The sequence below is a fragment of the Mytilus galloprovincialis genome, chromosome 10 (assembly GCF_965363235.1).
Source record: "Mytilus galloprovincialis chromosome 10, xbMytGall1.hap1.1, whole genome shotgun sequence".
Taxonomy (NCBI): Eukaryota; Metazoa; Mollusca; class Bivalvia; order Mytilida; family Mytilidae; genus Mytilus; species Mytilus galloprovincialis.
Genome location: NC_134847.1, coordinates 828,741 through 850,872, shown reverse-complemented (window position 1 = coordinate 850,872; position 22,132 = coordinate 828,741). Strand labels below are relative to the sequence as shown.

Genomic DNA, 22,132 nt, shown 5'->3' with positions numbered 1-22,132 from the left:
ATTTCATTGCATATATTTAATATCAAAATTAATTATTTATATGCAAATTCAATAACAATTAGGTAATTGACATATTTTGTTACAATTGTTTAATGAATCTAATTATAAAAATAAACATAGAACACTATCAATATAGTTTGAAATGAAGTTGTTGAAAGGTATTGAAAATTAAATCAATAGGTTTAAACGATTCATATAGCTCACTATAAATGTTAAAAGTCCTTAAACCCAAACTTTGATAAGATATGTGCAGTAATGTAATCATTTGCCGCACAACTTGTGAATTGATATTTAGATGATATTTAGATTTCGAAACATACGTGTAGTTTTAAAATTTTAATTCATGTAAACGATTTAATCGGATTTTCACAAATGCAAGGTAAATATAAAGTAAATTTAGTAAATACATTTTGTATATGTTGTTTTACATTAAAGAAAGTGTCGTTTTAAATGATATACATGGTGATAAAATTAGGTATTCAAAGACGTATTTTATACGACTCAATCTAATTTCGTTTTCTAGGCGCGAGTTCGGAGTTTGAAATCAACTTACCCACCCGTTAGTAGGGTAGACATAAATACAGGGTCATTTGATAGAAGTCTTTCAACCTTCAATATGTGTTTTAAGAGAAGCATGTATTGGGTTGTTGCGCTTTTGTTTTACACAAAATATGAGGGTTTTAAAAATATTGTAAATTACAAAAGAAGGGACAAACCCGTTTTTATTGCCATAGATAAATAAATTTTTTGCATAACATGTTGACTTTTTACTTGTTCCGTTTGTACATGATTTTTTTATTGATCGAATTATGTTCCTGCAATTTTTAATTTGTTTCGGACGTAGAGATACTCCCTTCTCTTACTTCTCTTCCCCCAGCGTCGCCTTTCGAATATAAAAATAAGCAGATGTGTCATGATTCCAATGAGACCAAAAGAAAAAAATGTGTGATTAACCTTAATGATCATGCAACGAAACAGCGCCATAAATTCCGAGCAAGGCATAGTTTTTTTTTTGGAGAAATATGTTTGCGCGAAAAATGCGTGCTTTTGCGTCATAACCTTTTTCTTCCAATGGTCCGTTTGTGCCACCTGTTTTAAAATTACACAACATTAGTTGTATCAAAAATTACACATAACGATCGCAACAATTAAAATACAAATGACGTCCCTACGTATTTATCTGGGCTTTTTGCGTGTCTGTGTTAGTTCTGAAAAAGATGCTTAAATCACGAGTACTTTCGATGAGTTTAGTCTTCTTTTTCCTTCTATCCTAGGGTTATGATAAGTGTAAGAAAAGTGAGTGGTAATCAACATAGGTAAGGGTAAGTAATGAAGGTAGTTCTGAAAAAATGGCGGGTCGAACATAAAAATCGACTATGGCAAGTTACCTTATGATATGATATGGTCAGGTGACACAAATTATTAAAATTTACTGCTCTATTTTTCTTCAATCAACAAACAACAACAAAAAAGCCGTCATTATCATTATTGTTATAAATGGTTGAATATCTCGGAATTCATGTTGATTAATTACATATTCCGTCTATTCGTTATCTTTTGTTTATTTGTATCGGGCGTAGATTTTAAACTAACAATTCCAAAAGGAGAAGTTGGAATCATCCCTTAGTAAATTTCACGGACGCCATCACGAGTTGGTTGACCGTTATGGAATAACCGTTTCACAATTGATATCGGATATGTTCCTTACTTCGTAACTGCAATCCCTTCCCTTTCATGGATGTGACCTACTGAATTATGCTATTTACCGGATTTGTTATAACATAACCAACACGACGGGTGCCAAATGTGGAGCAGGATCTTCTTACCCTTCCGGAGCACCTGAAATTACCCCTAGTTTTTGGTGAGGTTCGTGTACCAAAATTATTTACGAAAACAATTATGACAGCTATACATGACCAAACATATGTTTTCCTGTTGTTTCCCCGATATAGCTTTTTTCAACAACTGCAAATATTCCAATTTAATAGTAGTGCAAACACAAACAATTAACTTATATCATCAGTTATGATTACACTATTATTGATAATATCTAATAAGATTTTAAAGGGGCGAGAAACCAAAAGTGTCGCTAAAAATTGTTATTGTACAATATTTCAAAACTTCGTAGCACGTGATCCTTTTCAATACTCGACAGTTAACAGTCGGACACAAAACGTTCAATGATGGTCTGTATCAAAGTACAGCTGCGGGAATAAATATTTAATAATTTTAATAAATAAAGAAATATCTAATTTCTTTTTTAGGCTAGTTTATAAAATGATAAGACGACGAAAAAAAACAAACAGAAAAGAATTAAGCTTTCCAATTGTAATGCTGAATGTGAATCAGACTGTTCAACGTAATACAATATTACCAGGTAATAACAAATACACTTCCTCCTATACAAGAGACAAAGAGGAAACCATAGAAACAGGACGTAATGGACGACAGGACAAGAATGTCCCTTTGTGTTTGTCTGACAGGGGACCTAGACCTAAGCTGGACAAAGAATGGACACCATTATCTGTAAGAGAAAAGCCAAATAAGCACACTGACAGTGAAGGACTTTATAGTAAACACGTGGACAGTTTATATCGTTTTATAACCAGACAAAATTCCATCATTTTACCGCCTATAGCTACATCTAGAAGAATGAAGGGAAACGTCTTTGACGAAGATAAATTACAGGAAAAACGTTATGTTATGATGGATGCATTTGGGGAAGGTAAAATGTCAAGATTTGCGAGGGACCAGTGTTATATACCTTCAGTCTATAATCAGTTTCTTAATTGTAAAACGTGTAAAAAGTCGTACGTAAATGATAAGTATATTGAGGAATATAAGAAACGTAACAATAAAACTCCAACATGTTTAAATAGATTGATGAATAGAAAAGTGCACTTTTGTGATGTACTGGGTAAACGGTGCTGTGCAACTTGCATTGAATCTGAAAATAGAGAATTTTCAAGGAGAATTGAAAACCGACTTCAAAGTGCATTAACTGACTCGGAATCAAGTACATTGGATTTGTGTTCTGATTTTGGTTAATCTGTATGAGTTCAAAGTTCGAAAATAGAATTTACAGAATCATTTACATTTGGTTTTTATTCATCATTTGGTTAATATGTGATTTTTTATAGCTATCTGACCGACTCAAAATCAATGCACTACATAGGATTTGTACGGATGCTCTAATGGATTAATCCTCGTTTTCTGTATTGTGTTACAGATATTTTCAACAAAACATTGTTTTATTTACCTCTGTGTATTAACATCTTGCAAAAAAAAAACAGACTTATATGTGTATTTATACATCCCGCGATTAATGAAATGGATAAGATGGGTGTATGTGCCTGTCCCAAGTCAGGAGCCTGCAATTAAGTGGTTGGCGTTTTTTGATGTGTTGCATATTTGTTTTTCTTTCATTTTTTGTACATAAATTAGTCCGTTTGTTTCTCGTTTGAATTGTGTTACATTTGGCATTTCGGGGCCTTTTATAGCTGACTATGCGGTATGGGCTTTACTCATTGTTGAAGGTCGTACGGTGACCTGTAGTTGTTAATTTCTGTGTCATTTTGGTCTCTTGTGGAGTGTTATACTTCATCTTCTTTTTTATAGTTACTGGTTGTTTGTATTGTTGAAAATTGAAATGAATAACAGTAGTGATTTTTTTCTCAATGGTTCTATAAAATCATTGAAGATACAAGATACCAGGCTGATAATTATGTCCTGAAGAATTAACAGTGACGCTGTTATAAAAAAAAAGTAAAAAAAATAAATTCAAGTATGCAGTTGAAGCGCACTGAGAACCTAAAACTACAACAGGTTTTGTCAAATACAGCCAGGGTAAACTATTTCCGTGGTAGAAAATCCTTATTATTTCGAACATTTCGACGTTTTGTACAACGAGTTAATTTAAAAAGAAAAAAGACATTATTTATTATTAGTTTTTATAACTCAACACAAATATATTATTGATATAGCTTCAGTTAGATTTCCGTGTGTGTATTGAACAAAAGAAACAGATACGTTGTCGTTACATTTATCAGATTTATGAATTGAACGGATTTAAATTGTAAAAAATAACATATTTATAAGGAAATTTTTCATTGGAGTTTTCGGCATTCATTATGATCTCTCAAACAAATACTCATCTTCATAATGCAATGTTTATAGAAATTATTTAATAAAAATTACAAAATCTTAAAAATAAAAAAGTTTGACAAAATAATATTAAATGCGGTTGTGGCTATTACAAATGAAACATATACCGGAGTTGGGGCTATTACAAATGAAACATATCCGTGGCATGTGGCTATCACAAAAGGAACATATCCGTTTGTTATTTCCTCGTTGAAGTATACTTTTATAATTCATTTGTATTTATCTTATTTGATAATCGATACTGACCTCTATTGTTGTTTTAATTCAATTAATCATAAATATAATGTCATTCTATCATACATTAAATAATGTTGTTGAAGGGTTTTGAAAAGAGGGTCAATATTTTTAAACTACTTCAATACAAATGTTAAGAATTCTTGTATTCAAACATAGATTGCAGTATATTAAATTGTAAGCTTCGATTGATATACCAATCTTAAATTTATATAATGAGTAATAACAAATGTATTTTATTAGCAACGATTTTTATTTTTATTTTTGAAGAATGCATGGTCATGTATACATTAACCTAGTAGTTCAATATTTGACTAAGTCAAGCAATACATATATATAATAAAAGTGACAATATGAATTAAATGTTTTGTTAATGAAAAGATAGACACTATTTTTTAAATTATATTTAAACAATAAATAATTTATGAAAATATTTTAGATATGAGGTTACTTTTTGTTCGTAAATCTTCCATTTGTTTTATCTTTTTATTTGCTATAGTGACTAAATAAGTGTGATAAAAGTTGTACCGCAATTGACTTTCCCCTATAATTTAGTCTTTGTTAAATTTGCACTTTAAAAACAAAATGTGCATAATTTATCCTTGTTTCTAATAAAAAAAATATTTGGTATGAGTAAAGTTTTATCCTGTCCAGTAGTATAAACAAATTTTCACCTAACATTTCATTGCACATATATATAAGAAAATAACCATCACTGGATGTGAACTACTTAGTAATCAAATGTTCACCCCCTTTTTGACGCTGTTATAAAGAAACATTAAAGAGTATGAAGTTGACGAGTATTGAGAATCCAAAATTACGACAAGTTTTGTCAAATACAGCTCAGGTAATCGATTTCCGTGGTAGAAAATCCTAAGTATTTCGAACAATTCGACGTTTTGTTAAACGTGTTAATTTAAACGAAAAAGACATTTTTTATTATTAGTTTTTATAACTCAACACAAATATATTATTGATATAGCTTCATTTAGATTTCCGTGTGTGTATTGAACAAAACGTTGTCGAAACATTTATCAGATTTATGAATTGAACGGATTTAAATTGTAAAAAATAACATATTTATAAGGAAATTTTTCATTGGAGTTTTCGGCATTCATTATGATCTCTCAAACAAATACTCATCTTCATAATGCAATGTTTATAGAAATTATTTAATAAAAATTACAAAATCTTAAAAATAAAAAAGTTTGACAAAATAATATTAAATGCGGTTGTGGCTATTACAAATGAAACATATACCGGAGTTGGGGCTATTACGAATGAAACATATCCGTGGCATGTGGCTATCACAAAAGGAACATATCCGTTTGTTATTTCCTCATTGAAGTATACTTTCATAATTCATTTGTATTTATCTTATTTGATAATCGATACTGACCTCTACTGATGTTTTAATTAATTATAAATATAAACACAATGTCATTCTATCAAACATTAAATAATGTTGTTGAAAGGTTTTGAAAAGAAGGTCAATATTTTAAATCTATTTCAATACAAATGTTAAGAGTTCTTGCATTCAAACATACATTGCAGTATATTAAATTGTAAGCTTCGATTGATATACCAATCTTAAATTTATATAATGAGTAATAACAAATGTATTTTATTAGCAACGATTTTTATTTTTATTTTTGAAGAATGCATGGTCATGTATACATTAACCTAGTAGTTCAATATTTGACTAAGTCAAGAAATACATATACAAATGTATATAATAAAAGTGACAATATGAATTAAATGTTTTGTTAATGAAAAGATAGACACTATTTTTGGAATCATATTTAAACAAAAAATACTTTATGAAAATATTTAAAATATGAGGTTACTTTTTGTTCGTAAATCTTCCATTTGTTTTATCTTTTTATTTGCTATATTGACTAAATAAGTGTGATAAAAATTGTACCGCAATTGACTTTCCCCTATAATTTAGTCTTTGTTAAATTTGCACTTTAAAAACAAAATGTGCATAATTAATCCTTGTTTCTAATAAAAAAATATATTTGGTATGAGTAAAGTTTTATCCTGTCCAGTAGTATATACAAATTTTCACCTAACATTTCATTGCATATATATATATATATAAGAAAATAACCATCACTGGATGTTAACTACATAGTAATCAAATGTTCACCCCCTTTTTGACGCTGTTATAAAGAAACATTAAAGAGTATGAAGTTGACGAGTATTGAGAATCCAAAATTACGACAAGTTTTGTCAAATACAGGTAAGGTAATCGATTTCCGTGGTGGAAAATCCTAAGTATTTCGAACAATTCGACGTTTTGTTAAACGTGTTAATTTAAAAAAAAAAAGACATTATTTATTATTAGTTTTTATAACTCAACACAAATATATTATTGATATAGCTTCATTTAGATTTCCGTGGTGTGTGTATTGAACAAAAGAAACAGATACGTTGTCGTAACATTTATAAGATTTATGAATTGAAGGGATTTAAATTGTAAAAATAACATACTTATAAGGAATTTTTTCATTAGTGTTTTCGGCATTCATTATGATCTCACAAACAAATACTTATCTTCATAATGCAATGTTTATAGAAAATATTTTATTAACAATTACAAAATCTTAAGAATAAAAAAAGTTTGACAAAATATTATTATATGCGGTTGTGGCTATTAAATATGAAACATATACCGGAGTTGTGGCTATTACAAATGAAACATATCCGTGGCATGTGGCTATCACAAAAGGAACATATCCGTTTGTTATTTCCTCATTGAAAGAGGGACGAAAGATACCAAAGGGACAGTCAAACTCATAAATCTAATATAAACTGACAACGCCATGGCTAAAAATGAAAAAGACAAACAGAAAAACAATAGTACACATGACACAACATAGAAAACTAAAGAATAAACAACACGAACCCCACCAAAAACTAGGGGTGATCTCAGGTGCTCCGGAAGGGTAAGCAGATCCTGCTCCACATGTGGCACCCGTCGTGTTGCTTATGTGATTACAAATCCGGTAAATAGTCTAATTCGGTGGTCACATTCATGAAAGGGAAGGGGATTGTAGTTACGACGTAAGGAACATATCCGATATCATTTGTGAAACGGTTATTCCATAACGATCAACCAACTCGTGATGGCGTCCGTAAAATTTACGAAGGGATGATTTCAACTTCACCATTTGGTACTCTTGGTTTAATAGCTTCCTTGTGAGCAGTAACCCTCTATCAAGAAAATCATGATAGGAAACGCAAGCACGGGAATATCGTATCAATTGGGAGATATATACCCCGTATGCAGGTGCTGCTGGAATGTTGCTACTTAGAAATGGAAAGTTCACAATTGGAAAGCTGAAATCATCTCTTTTGTCGTAAAGTTTTGTTTTCAACCGACCCTCATTGTCAATTTCTAGATGTAAGTCAAGATATGAAGCCGACTTAACTGTATCTGTAGTATCCTTTATCTCCAATTCGATGGGATAGATGCGTTCCACATAGTCACCAAATTTTGAATTGTTTAGTGAAAGAACGTCATCTATATAGCGGAAAGTAGAGTTAAAGGATATTGCTAACTTCTTATCTTTCTTCCTAAGAAGTTCCTGCATGAAGTCAGCCTCATAATAATAAAGAAACAAGTCGGCAAGTAGAGGGGCACAGTTTGTTCCCATTGGGATGCCGACAGTCTGTTGAAAAACACGTCCTCCGAACGTTACAAATATGTTGTCAATCAAGAAATCAAGCATCTTGATAATATCGGTTTCAGAGAATTTTTTGTTTGAATCAGAGTGATTCTTTACAAAGTATGATTTATCCCTCCCTAAGACAAGATACTTGTATCTACGTTGGCCGTTCTTTTTTATGAAGCAAAGTAATACCAACTCTTTCAATTTGTCTTTTAGTTTGGAATGTGGAATACTTGTATAAAGAGTAGAAAAGTCAAATGTTTTAATACTGTTACAAGATGAAAGAGAGTTAGATTGTATGTACTCTAAAAGATTTTTGGAATTTTTAAGTATCCACATCTGATTCACGCCACCTCTAGAATAGGCAGTTTCACAATAACTTTGAAGCCCGTCTTTGATTGCTGATAAAATAGATGTTAATAATTTAGAAAGAGGTTTCGTGGAGCACTTGGAAGACCCAGCAATATACCGTTGTTTGTAAGGACACTTATGTAGTTTAGGTATCCAATACAGTGATGGAAGATCCAGTTCTTCATCTTTGGTTGAAATACCAAAGGAACAAAGAACAGACCTATGATTATCCAGGATTTCCTCTTTGGTAAGTGTCGTGAGGGTATATGTTGAGTTTCCAAGTGAATTGTCTATACCTAATTCGTTTATCAAGCAATTAATGTAGTGACTTTTACAGACAAAAACGATGTTATTTGGGGCTTTGTCTGCGGGGACAACAACATATTTATCATGGAGGTCGGATAAGTGTTTAGCAACATTTGGGTCTTTAAAGATTGACGTAGCATGGGCATTGATGGACCCATTCAGTTTCTTGATTCTGATTTGTATTAACGACCTCACTACCTTAATCCATTCGGATAGAGTGTCTACGTCTTCCTTTTCACGTTTAGCCCATTGCCTGGCATAATCCTCGACTGAGTCCCTCAAAATTTTAAAGTTGTATTTCCAATTGATGGATTTAGGCTCACGATATTTCGGACCTTTCGATAACACATTTCGTAGAGAAGTGTTATTAACAATGTTAAGGTCACCGGTAATAACGTGGCCAGCAGGATTATATATGAATTGGGAACTAGCACAAGTGCAATCAGGAGGTTTAGACTTGAAGTCGACAATATCGAGATTCTGCAAAACGCGTTTGTAATTGAAAATTTTAGTTGCAATAGGTTTGGTATAGGTATAAGAAATTATTGGTACAGACTGGTCTTTGAAGTAAGGAGGTATTTTCGATTGAACTAATTTATGATGAAGGATATTGCCTAGGTTGACGCCATCGAGACCTTTGTTGGCATAGGAAAGATTTAGAAACCTTCTTTTCTCTTTTTGATCTTTTCCAATGCGAACTGGCTTGAAACGTCTGTGACTTGCAATATCCGAAATTATAGCTTGAAGTTTGTATTGGGTTGAATGTGGGTTTGTAACAGTGGATTCCAAACATAAATTGAACAGAGAATGAAGTTTTGTAAGGGGTAATGAATACAGTTTCGTGCGAATGTGATGAATACCTAACGGCTTTTGTATGAATGACAGCAGGTCATTAATAGAGACAGCATGCAGAGAAGGTGATGTATAATGACGATGACCATGACTGCGTCTACGTCGAGGAGTCGAGTTGAAAATATTCATCACATTCACCGAGTTACACGAAGGACTAGATAGAATACCTATACCATCAATTTTGTCATTGCAGCCATACGGTGTTGCAGTTCCCAATTGTCTAATCCAGAAGTCTTCTTTTTGTCTACGGAGAGTCGTTGAAAGATTGGGATTGTTAGAGCTATGGTATATCTTTTCGATAATGCGAACTGTCATAGAAACGATGGAATGATCGGGCTGATGAAGTATACTGTCATAATTCATTTGTATTTATCCTATTTGATAATCGATACTGACCTCTATTGATGTTTTAATTAATTATAAATATAAACACAATGTCATTCTATCATACATTAAATAATGTTGTTGAAAGGTTTTGAAAAGAAGGTCAATATTTCTAGACTATTTTAATACAAATGATAAGAGTTCTTTTATTCAAACATTGATTGCAATAGATAAACTTGTGAGCTTCGATTAATATACCAATCTTAAAATCATAATGATTAATAACCGAACAAAAAATGGTTTTTATCAGCAACGAGAGCTATTGTTTGTGTTTGAAGAATGCATTGTCATGTATACAATAACCATTAAATATTTGACTAAGTCAAGAAAAACATGTATATTAAAAGTGACTATTTAAATTAAATCTTTTGTTAATCAAGAGATAGAAACTATTTTTGAAATCATATTTGAATAATTCATAAAAAATATTTTAAATGTGAGGTTACTTTTGTGTTCGTAAATCTTCTTTCTTTATTTTTATTTGATATATTGACTAAATAGATGTAACAAAAAATGGACCACAATTGGTTTGTCCCTGTTTAATAGTCTTGTTGAATAAGAACTTTGAAAAAACAGTGTTTATTCTATTGTTCGACTTGTCACTTAAATAGAAAGCTTGGTATCTCCTTCATTTTCATTTTTAAAAAAACGTGAAAACCGAATTGATCGTCGTTAAAAACTTCATACTTATACGCCAATTAGGTTCGTTCGAAAACTATTGATGGATTTGATAAAAAGGCTTCTGTTTTTATTTTATTTTTCCTTTTTAAGCTCAACAACGTTTGTGTGCTTAAAAGAAAGTCGAAAGATACCACAAGGATATTCACACTCAGAAGACAGAAACAAGCACACAGTATCATTGCAAAAAAACAACCAAAACCGGCGAAAAGACAAACAGTACACAAAACTGATGTTAAAACGTAGACATACATCTACTGATGACAATTAAAAAAATGTATTCAACAATCATTTATTCAGAATAAATTATTTTGTTTTCACAAATTCGTTCTTATTCATCCTGCCAGGGTTACGTATACGACATTTTTAATTTTTCTTTAGAAATTTAATAGGACTTTTAGACATCTTTAACAGTGGTTAAAATGGTTTTCTTCGTTGTTTATCCTTCAACAATGTCTCAATATCTTATAGATATATTTGATAACTTTTCATACATGACAGGTTGATTGAAATTTATTTGAATAGAAGTCAATTGTTTGTGAACAACTATAGATGAAACTGAGAACCTGTGGTTACAATATTGACTTAACTTTGAAAAGTTTAAAGTGAAACTTCAATAAATTATTTATTATGTACATAGATCACACTTACGCAGAGCTCTAGTAGGAAATGAATCCGATGCATTGTATGGACAGAAAATCTCGCTTATCTTCCTTATCCCACATATTTTTTCCCACATATTTTTTTTTTAGCAGTGACGATTTTTCCGGCTCTGATTTTCGAAATTTAAATGATTAGACTTTGGAACTATTTATCAGGCAAAGAATATGAATTTTGTAATTTGTACTTTATGTGTGAAAGCTTATTCTGAGCCACAATCCGATAAGTATGTTTCATCTCTCTCCAAATTAAAAAAAAAATATATCGAAAACAAATTATACTTTCAAATAGAATACAAATTATCATTTATAAAACTTCATGTAACATTGTATCATTTTATTTTTGTAATTTTTCATTAATCAATACTGTTTAAATTGAAATGATCATAACCATTTATGATCTTAACCCAGGTCTTATTCATGTTGGTCTGTTTTTCAATTCTTTATACCAGACATACAAACAAAGTCTAAGTCTTATTTTACTTTTTTTTATTTGTACTTTAATTTATAAGAACGTAGCGAATAAAATCAACAGTACTAAACCGCTATTTAAATGTCACAAATCGATTAAGCGAAAATAAGTTCTGCTCACAAACCCAAACCGAGGCAAACACATCCACCGTAGGAGTAAAAACAACGGAATAACAGAAAAACTGAGCTGCTATAAAATCAAACGCCAACAATCATAGAGACGGAATATTTGATAACAAATGCCGTATTCCTGGACTTGCGGTCATAAAACTTTCGAGCATAATTTCTGTACTCAGACTCAAGAATCAACCAATCAAAATGCTGGATTTAATGTTCGAGCAAGATTTTTGTGCTCCGAGCACTGAGCAAAGTTTTATGACTTCAACGCCTGGCTTGGTTTAGGACATTTTAAGAAACATATTCCTTATTTCCATTCTCAATTGTATAGCATATCCAGTGGTTGCTTTTTTCCCGAGTTACACAGTTTGAATTTAAGAATCATAAGATCTAGAGTTGGTCTATCCTGGTTTGATATTGATTTTTGGTTGATGTCGCACAAGGCATAAATCGGTTTTATCATATACATAGTTGTAAGAAAAACATTATTGTTTTATCAAAATCTGTGAGTTTCTTTTTTTGAATAATTTCTATCTGCAGAACATATGTATTCACTCAAAGGACATAACGCAATGCATGGTGGTATATTTAAAATGAGTCTGGCCAGATTCTTCATAAATCGAAAGGCGAGTGTATTTGGATTGTTTAGGTTTTTGGCCAAAGCTGTCTTACCAGGCAGTATATTTGCATTTCATTGCATATATTTAATATCAAAATTAAGTGTTTATATCCAAATTCAATAACAATAAGTTAATTGCCATATTTTGTTACAATTGTTTAATGAATCTAATTATCAAAATAAACATAGAACACTATCAATATAGTTTGAAATGAAGTTGTTGAAAGGTATTGAAAATTAAATCAATAGGTTTAAACGATTTATATAGCTCAATATAAATGTTAAAAGTCCTTAAACCCAAACTTTGATAAGATATGTGCAGTAATGTAATCATTTGCGACACAACAGATGAATTGATATTTAGATGATATTTATATTTCGAAACATACGTGTAGTTTTAAAATTTTAATTCATGTACTAAACAATTTATATGGATTTTAACAAATGGAAGGTAAATATTAAATAAATTTAATAAATTCATTTTGTATATGTTGTTTTACATTAAAGAAAATGTCGTTTTAAATGATATAAATGGTGATAAAATTAGGTATTCAAAGACGTATTTTATACGACTCAATCTAATTTCGTTTCTAGGCGCGAGCTCGGAGTTTGGAATCAACTTACCCAACCGTTAGTAGGGTAGACATAAATACAAGGTCATTTGATAGAAGTCTTTCAACCTTCAATATGTGTCTTAAGAGAAGCATGTATTGGGTTGTTGCGCTTTTGTTTTACACAAAATATGAGGCTTTTAAGAATATTGTCAATTACAAAAGAAGGGTAAAACCCCTTTTTATTGCCATAGATAAAAAAAAATTCTTGCATTACATGTAGAATTTTTATTTGTTCCTTCTGAACTTGATTTTTTTTTATTAATCGAATTCTTTCGATGCGTTGGCATTTTTAAATGTGTTTCGGACGTAGAGTTACACTCTTCTCTTACTTCTCTTCTCCTAATGTCGCCTTTCAAATATAAAAATAAGCAGATGTGGCAATGAGACCAAAAGAAAAAAATGTTTGATTTACCTCAATTATAATGCAACAAAACAGTGCCATAAATTCCGAGACACGGCATAAATTTTTGGGAGAAATCTGTTTGCGCGAAAAATGCGTCCCTTTGCGTCATAACCTTTTTCTTCCAATGGTCTGTCTGTGCCACTTGATTTAAAATTACAAAACATCAGTTGTGTCAAAAATTACACATAACGATCGCAACAATTAAAATACAAATGACGTCCCTACGTATTTATCCAGGTTTTTGTGTGTCTGTGTTTGTTCTGAAAAAGATGCTTAAATCACGAGTACTTTCGATGAGTTTAGTCTTCTTTTTCCTTCTATCCTAGGGTTATGATAAGTGTAATAAAAGTGAGTTGTATTCAATATAGGTAAGGGTAAGTAATGAAGGTAGTTCTGAAAAAATGAAGGGTATAACATAAAAATCGACTATGGCAAGTTATTTTATGATATGATATGGTCAGGTGACACAATTTATTAAAATTTACTGCTTTAGTTTTCTTCAAGCAACAAACAACAAAAGAAGCCGTCATTATCATTACTGTTATAAATGATTGAATATCTCGGAATCATGTTGATTAATGACTTATTCCTTCTGTTCTTATATCTTTTGTTTATTTGTATCGGGCATAGATTTAAACCAAAAATTCAAAAAGGTGAAGTTGGAATCATCCCTTAGTAAATTTCACGGACGCCATCACGAGTGGGTTTACCGTTGTTGAATAACCGTTTCGCAATTGATATCGGATATGTTCCTTACGTCGTAACTACAATCCCTTCCCTTTCATGACTTTGACCTACCGAATTATACTATTAAACGGATTTGTTATAACATAAGCAACAAGACGGGTGCTACATGTAGTGCAGGATCTGCTTACCCTTGCGGAGCACCTAAGATCACCCTTAGTTTTTGGTGGGGTTCGTGTATCAAAATTATTTACGAAACAATTATGACAGCAATACATGACCAAACATATGTTTTCATGTTGTTTACCCGACATAGCTTTTTGTTAACAACTGCATGTATTACAAATTAACAGTAGTGCAAAAACAAACAATTAACTTATATCATCAGTTATGATTGCACTATTAGTGATAATACCTAATGAGATTTTAAAAGAGCGAGAAACCAAAAGTGTCGCTAAAAATTGTTATTGTACAATATTTCAAAACCTCGTAGCACGGGATCCTTTTCAATACTCGATAGTAAAGAGTCGGACTCAAAATGATCAATGATGGTCTGTATCAAGATACAGTTGCAGGGCTAAATATTTTATAAGTTTAATAAAATAAAGAAAGATCTTATTTCTTTTTTTAGGATAGTTTATAAAATGATAAGACGACGAAAAAGACCTAACAGAAAAGAATTACGGTTTCCAATTGTAATGCTGAATGTGAGACAGACTGTTCAACGTAATAAAATATTACCAGGTATAAATAACAAATACCCTTCCTCATATACAATAGACAAGGAGGAAACTAGAGAAACAACACGTTATAGACGACCGGACAAGGCGGAAACCAGAGAAACAGCACGTTATAGACGACTGGACAAGAATGTCCATTTGTGCTTGTCTGACAGGGGACCTAGACCTAAGCTGGACAAAGAATGGACACCATTATCTGTAAGAGAAAAGCCAAATAAGCACACTGACAGTGAAGGACTTTATAGTAAACACGTGGACAGTTTATATCGTTTTATAACCAGACAAAATTCCATCATTTTACCGCCTATAGCTACATCTAGAAGAATGAAGGGAAACGTCTTTGACGAAGATAAATTACAGGAAAAACGCTATGTTATGATGGATGCATTTGGGGAAGGTAAAATGTCAAGATTTGAGAGAGACCAGTGTTATTTACCTTCAGTCTATAGTCAGTTTCTTAATTGTAAAACGTGTAAAAAGTCTTACATGAATGATAAGTATATTGATCAGTATAAGAAACGTAACTATAAAACTCCAACATGTTCAAATAGATTGATGAATAGTAAAGTACACTTTTGTGATGTACTGGGTAAACGGTGCTGTGCAACGTGCATTGAATCGGAAAATAGAGAATTTTCAAGGAGAATTGAAAACCGACTTCAAAGCGCAATAACTGACTCAAAATCAAGTACATCGGATTTGTGCTCTGATTTTGGTTAATCTGTGTGATTTCATAGTTCGTTAACATTGAATTTTTATTCATCATTTGGTTAATATAAGTTAATATAAGTTTTTTTTAAAGCTGTCTGACCGACTCAAAATCCATGCAGTACATAGGATTTGTACGCATGCTCTAATGGATCAATCCTCGTTATCTGTTTTGTGTTACAGATATGTTCAACAACACATTGTTAAAAATGCAATTGTGTATTTAAATCTTTTATAAAATAATGCAATGGATAAGATGGATGTATGTGCCTGTCCAAAGACAGGAGCCTGCAATTCAGTGGTTGTCGTTTGTTTATGTGTTGCATATTTGTTTTTCGTTCTTTCTTTTGTACATAATAGTTATCAAAAGTACCAGGATTATAATTTTATACGCCAGACGCGCGTTTCGTCTACATAAGACTCATCAGTAAACTAGGCCGTTTGTTTCTCGTTTGAATTGTTTTACATTTGTCGTTTCGGAAACTTTTATAGCTGACTATGTGGTATGGCTTGCTCATTGTCAAAGGCCGTACGGTGACCTGTAGTTGTTAATTTCTGTGTCGTTTGGTCTCTTCTGTAAAGTTATACTTCATCTCCTTTTTTATAGTTACTGGTTGTTTGTATTGTTGAAATTGAAACGAATAACAGTAGTGAAATTTTTCTCAATGGTTCAATAAAAATCATTGATACAAGATATCAGGCTGATGATTATGTACTGCAGAATTAACAGTGACGCTGTTATAAAAAGAAGATAAAAATTAAATTCAAGTATGAATTTGAAGCGCACGGAGAACCTACAACTACGACAGGTTTTGTCAAATACAGTCAAGGTAAACTATTTCCGTGGTAGAAAATCATTATTATTTCGAACAATTCTACTTTTTGTACAACGAGTTAATTTAAAAAGAAAGTTATTATTTATTATTAGTTTTTATAACTCCACACAAATATATTATTGATATAGCTTCATTTAGATTTCCGTGTGTGTATTGAACAAAAGAAACAGATACGTTGTCGTAACATTTATAAGATTTATGAGTTGAAAGGATTTAAATTGTAAAAGTAACATATTTCTAAGGAAATTCTTCATTGGAGTTTTCGGCATTAATTATGATCTCTCAAACAAATACTTATCTTCATAATGCCATGTTTATAGAAAATATTTAATAACAATTACAAAAAATAAAAAAAAGTTTGACAAAATAATATTAAATGCGGTTGTGGCTATTACAAATGAAACATATGCTCGGGCTGTGGCTATGACAAATGAGACATATCCGTGGCATCTGGCTATCACAAAAGGAACATATCCGTTTGTTATTTCTTCATTGAAGTATACTTTCATAATTCATTTGTATTTATCTTATTTGATAATCGATGCTGACCTTTATTGATGTTTTAATTAATTATAGATATAAACACAATGTCATTCTATCATACATTAAATAATGTTGTTGAAAGGTTTTTAAAAGAAGGTCAATATTTTTAAACTACTTCAATACAAATGTTTTAAGAGTTCTTGTATTCAAACATAGATTGCAGTATATTAAATTATAAGCTTCGATTGATATACCAATCTTAAATTTATATAATGAGTAATAACAAATGTATTTTATTAGCAACGATTTTTATTTTTATTTTTGAAGAATGCATGGTCATGTATACATTAACCTAGTAGTTCAATATTTGACTAAGTCAAAAAATACATATACAAATGTATATAATAAAAGTGACAATATGAATTAAATGTTTTGTTAATGAAAAGATAGACACCATTTTTGAAATCATATTTAAACAATAAATAATTTATGAAAATATTTTAAATGTGAGGTTACTTTTTGTTCGGAAATCTTCCATTTGTTTTATCTTTTTATTTGCTATATTGACTAAATAGGTGTGATAAAAATTGTACCGCAATTGACTTTCCCCTATAATTTAGTCTTTGTTTAATTTGCACTTTAAAAACAAAATGTGCATAATTAATCCTTGTTTCTAATAAAAAAAATATTTGGTATGAGTAAAGTTTTATCCTGTCCAGTAGTATAAACAAATTTTCACCTAACATTTCATTGCACATATATATAAGAAAATAACCATCACTGCCTGTTAACTACTTAGTAATCAAATGTTTACCCCCTTTTTGACGCTGTTATAAAGAAACATTAAAGAGTATGAAGTTGACGAGTATTGAGAATCCAAAATTACGACAAGTTTTGTCAAATACAGGTAAGGTAATCGATTTCCGTGGTGGAAAATCCTAAGTATTTCGAACAATTCGACGTTTTGTTAAACGTGTTAATTTAAAAAAAAAATAAGACATTATTTATTATTAGTTTTTATAACTCAACACAAATATATTATTGATATAGCTTCATTTAGATTTCCGTGGTGTGTGTATTGAACAAAAGAAACAGATAGGTTGTCGTAACATTTATCAGATTTATGAATTGAAGGGATTTAAATTGTAAAAATAACATACTTATAAGGAATGTTTTCATTGGTGTTTTCGGCATTCATTATGATCTCACAAACAAATACTTATCTTCATAATGCAATGTTTATAGTAAATATTTTATTAACAATTACAAAATCTTAAGAATAAAAAAAGTTTGACAAAATATTATTATATGCGGTTGTGGCTATTAAATATGAAACATATACCGGAGTTGTGGCTATTACAAATGAAACATATCCGTGGAATGTGGCTATCACAAAAGGAACATATCCGTTTGTTATTTCCTCATTGAAGTATACTTTCATAATTCATTTGAATTTATCTTATTTGATAATCGATACTGACCTCTATTGATGTTTTAATTAATTATAAATATAAACACAATGTCATTCTATCATACATTAAATAATGTTGTTGAAAGGTTTTGAAAAGAAGGTCAATATTTTAAAACTACTTCAATACAAATTTTAAAAGTTCTTGTATTCAAACATAGATTTCAATATATAAAATTGTAAGCTTTGATTGATATACCAATCTTAAATTTATATAATGATTAATAACAACAAAAAATAGATTTTATCAGCAACGAGAAATATTGTTTGAAGAATAAATTTGAGAATGGAAATGTGTCGAAGCGACAACCACCCGACTATAGAGCAGACAACAGCCGGAGGCCACCAAGGGGTCTTCAATGTAGCAAAAAAAAAACTCCAGCACCCGTAGGCGTCCTTCAGCTGGCCCCTAAAAAAATATGTATACTAGTTCATTGATAATGGACGTCATACTAAACATAGAATTTTAAGCAAGAAACTAAAATTAAAAATCACACAAGACCTACAAAGGCCAGAGTCTCCTGACCTGGGACAGGCGCAAAACTGAGGCGGGGTTAAACATGGGTTTTTTATATCTCAACTTTTCCCGTATTCGTCCAGCCAATGTAGAAATCAAAAACGCACATCAATACGCCCAGTAAAAATCAGTTTAAAAGAAGTCCGAGTCCCATATCAGAATATGAAACAAATGAAAATAGATCCAGACCTCAATTAAACTGATTAAAAGATTATGTCTTCATCATATGAATATAGTCATGGTCATGTATACAATTATCTAGTAGCGAAATATTTGACTAAGTCAAGAAAAACATATATGTATATATTAAAAGTGACAATATAAATTAAATGTTTTGTTAATCAAAAGAAAGGAACTATTTTTGAAATCATATTTGAACAATGAATAATTTAAAAAAAAATTTAAATGTGAGGTTACTTTTTGTTCGTAAATTATTGTTTTTCTTTTTATTTGATATATTGACTATATTACCATAATTGGTCTTCCCCTTTTATAAAGTCTTGTTAAATATGCACTTTGAAAAAAATTGTGCATAATTAATTCTTGTTTCTTATAGAGAAATATTTGGTAAAATTGGTAGTTTTATCCTATCCAGTACTATAGACAAATTTTCACCTAACATTTCATTGCATATAAGAAAATAACCATCACTGGCTGTTAATCAACTGTTCACCCCGTATTTGGCACAACTTTTTGGAATTTTGGGTCCTCTATGCTCTTCAACTTTGTACTTGTTTGGCTTTATAAATATTTTGATATGAGCGTCACTGATGAGCCTTATGTAGACGAAACGCGCGTCTGGCGTACTAAACTATAATCCTGGTACCTTTGATAACTATTTACACCACTGGGTCGATGCCACTGCTGGTGGACGTTTCGTCCTCGAGGGTATCACCTGCCCAGTTGTCAACATTTCGGTGTTGACATGAATATCAATAATGTGGTCTTTTTATAAATTTCCTGTTTACAAAACTTTAATTTTTTCGAAAAACTAAGGATTTTCTTATCCCAGGCATAGATTACCTTAGCTGTATTTGGCACAACTTTTTGGAATTTTGGGTCTTTGTACTTGTTTGGCTTTATAAATATTTTGATATGAGCGTCACTGATGAGTCTTATGTAGACGAAATGCGCGTCTGGCGTACTTAATTATAATCCTGGTACCTTTGATAACTACACGTATATTCACCCCTTTTTTTCCTGTGTACAAGTTTTAGTAACCATGTACAATGTAATCTCAAGTTTCCAAAATATTCTATAGAAACACCAAATAAAAATTAAAAAAAATTAAAATTAAAAAAAATAAAAATAATAGTTTGACTTTGAAACACCAAAGATATATGTTTACGACTCAGATTTTTTTACTGCAATGCAATGTAGGATTAATTTCGAAAAAAAAATGTTTCGACCTTTTCCCGAATGCAACCGGATCTGACGTACTATGATTTGGTGGTATTACACCTAAATAAATCAAGGCAATAGTTTAGTTAACTGATGTTTATATAGCTAGTGCGTTTCCGGCAATGCATACATCACTTACCATTCAATACATACTCAGTCAGTCAAGCATCTATGCCGGGAAAAGGTCAAACAGCACTGATAAAAAAAACACCAAATTTATAAAAATCTGAAATCTTCTCAATTTTAGCATTTAAGTTACTTTTTAGAAGGTTTCCGTCTTAAATGAAAGTGGCCGCATTTTTGTTCATTCATAATATTGAAATGTAAGTTTTATTTGATGATACAATAAGATATATAAAGGTTGAGGATGAACATGGATGCGGCCACTTTCATTCTTGAAAAAAAACCATTTAAAAAGTGACATTTTTTTGCATACTTGATAGATTGTTCATATTTAAGCTTGAATCGGAGCGTTTTTAATGAGTAAATCAGTTAAAATCTTTCACATAAACTTATTGAATCAACCGAAATAGACACTTAAGTATTTAAATAGTGTACAAAAATCTTTCGTCAGAAATTTGAGGCTAAAATCAGCCCTTACCGGACCTACTCCTTTAGTTGTACCTTTAATTTGTACACATTTTTCCAGAGTTTTGTGTGCAGAATATCCCTTTGAATCCTGTCTTATGTCATGTTATTTTGTATTTTCAGCTCTTATCAAGCCAGGATATACATTTTCAGAATATTTACCTAACATCACCCCAGGCCCCACCCCTCGAAAATAAATTTTGTATTTTCAGCTGTTATCAAGCAAGGGTATACATTTTCAAAATCTTTACCCAACATCACCCCAGCTCCCACCCCTTGAAATCAAATTTCGTTTTCAAACTAAAACTCCGTCCCAAATATGTATATGACAAGAAAACAAAATCGAAATAAGAGCTTATTTAATTTTAACTATTTAAACGGTGTAAGTATGACAGACTGTGAAACAAAATATTAAATTTATTGTATAAACTTCCCGGAAATGATTGATCTATAAACACTCATTCAAAAAGTAAGGAAATAATAAATTGAAAACACAAGTCTTTTATTTCCTTGTTGAATATTAATTTGATTATTTATCATTAGAATCATTTTGATAAATTTATAAAAAAAAAATGGATTATCAATATACAATATAAATGTCGGAGCCAAACGAAGATAAATGAATATGTATACACGTATGTATTTTTATTATTATCGTTCAACATCTTTATGATATTATACATCTTGTTATTGTTTCATTAATTTCTAAAGTTTACGGACAAAATTAGCCGTTGTGTGTTCTTTTCACGGGGTTTTATTTAACACCACTTATTTCATTTTAGAACCTGAGGTTTTGCTATTTTTTTACTGTTGCTTGTCATTTTCGCCGTTTTTTGTGATTAAATCATGGTCTTGTTGGTTTTTGTTAAAAAGACCCTTAGGATCACTCTGTTTAATCAAAACTTTAGACGATGTATAAAGTAAAGTCACAATACTACCTTAATCACAGGAAAATTCAAAACGGAAAGTCCGTAATCAAAGAGGAACGAAAGAGGGACAGCCAAACTCATAAATCGAAAATAAACTGACAACGCCATGGCTAAAAATGATAAACAGACAAACAAAAGTCCACATGACACAACATAGAAAACTAACAAATAAACACACGAACCCATCCAAAAACTAGGGGTGATCTCAGGTGCTCCCGAAGGGTAGGCAGATCCTGATCTACATGTGGC

General features: G+C 31.0%; 1 protein-coding gene across 3 annotated transcripts in view; it reads left to right on the top strand.

Annotated features, from left to right (window-relative positions):
- Window positions 1-255: 255 nt before the first annotated feature.
- LOC143049630 (uncharacterized) overlaps window positions 256-22,132 on the top strand; it is a 33,540-nt gene continuing 11,663 nt past the window's right edge. Inside the window, exons 1-2 of one of the 3 annotated variants that reach the window (XM_076223229.1) lie at window positions 256-379; window positions 14,845-15,350. In XM_076223229.1, the coding sequence (XP_076079344.1) occupies window positions 14,858-15,350 (493 nt within the window). In that variant the 5' untranslated portion in view covers window positions 256-379; window positions 14,845-14,857. Of the gene's footprint in view, window positions 380-12,832; window positions 12,964-14,844; window positions 15,351-21,421; window positions 21,590-22,132 lie in introns of those variants that run through there. The other 2 variants (XM_076223228.1, XM_076223230.1) reach the window with 2 other exon arrangements.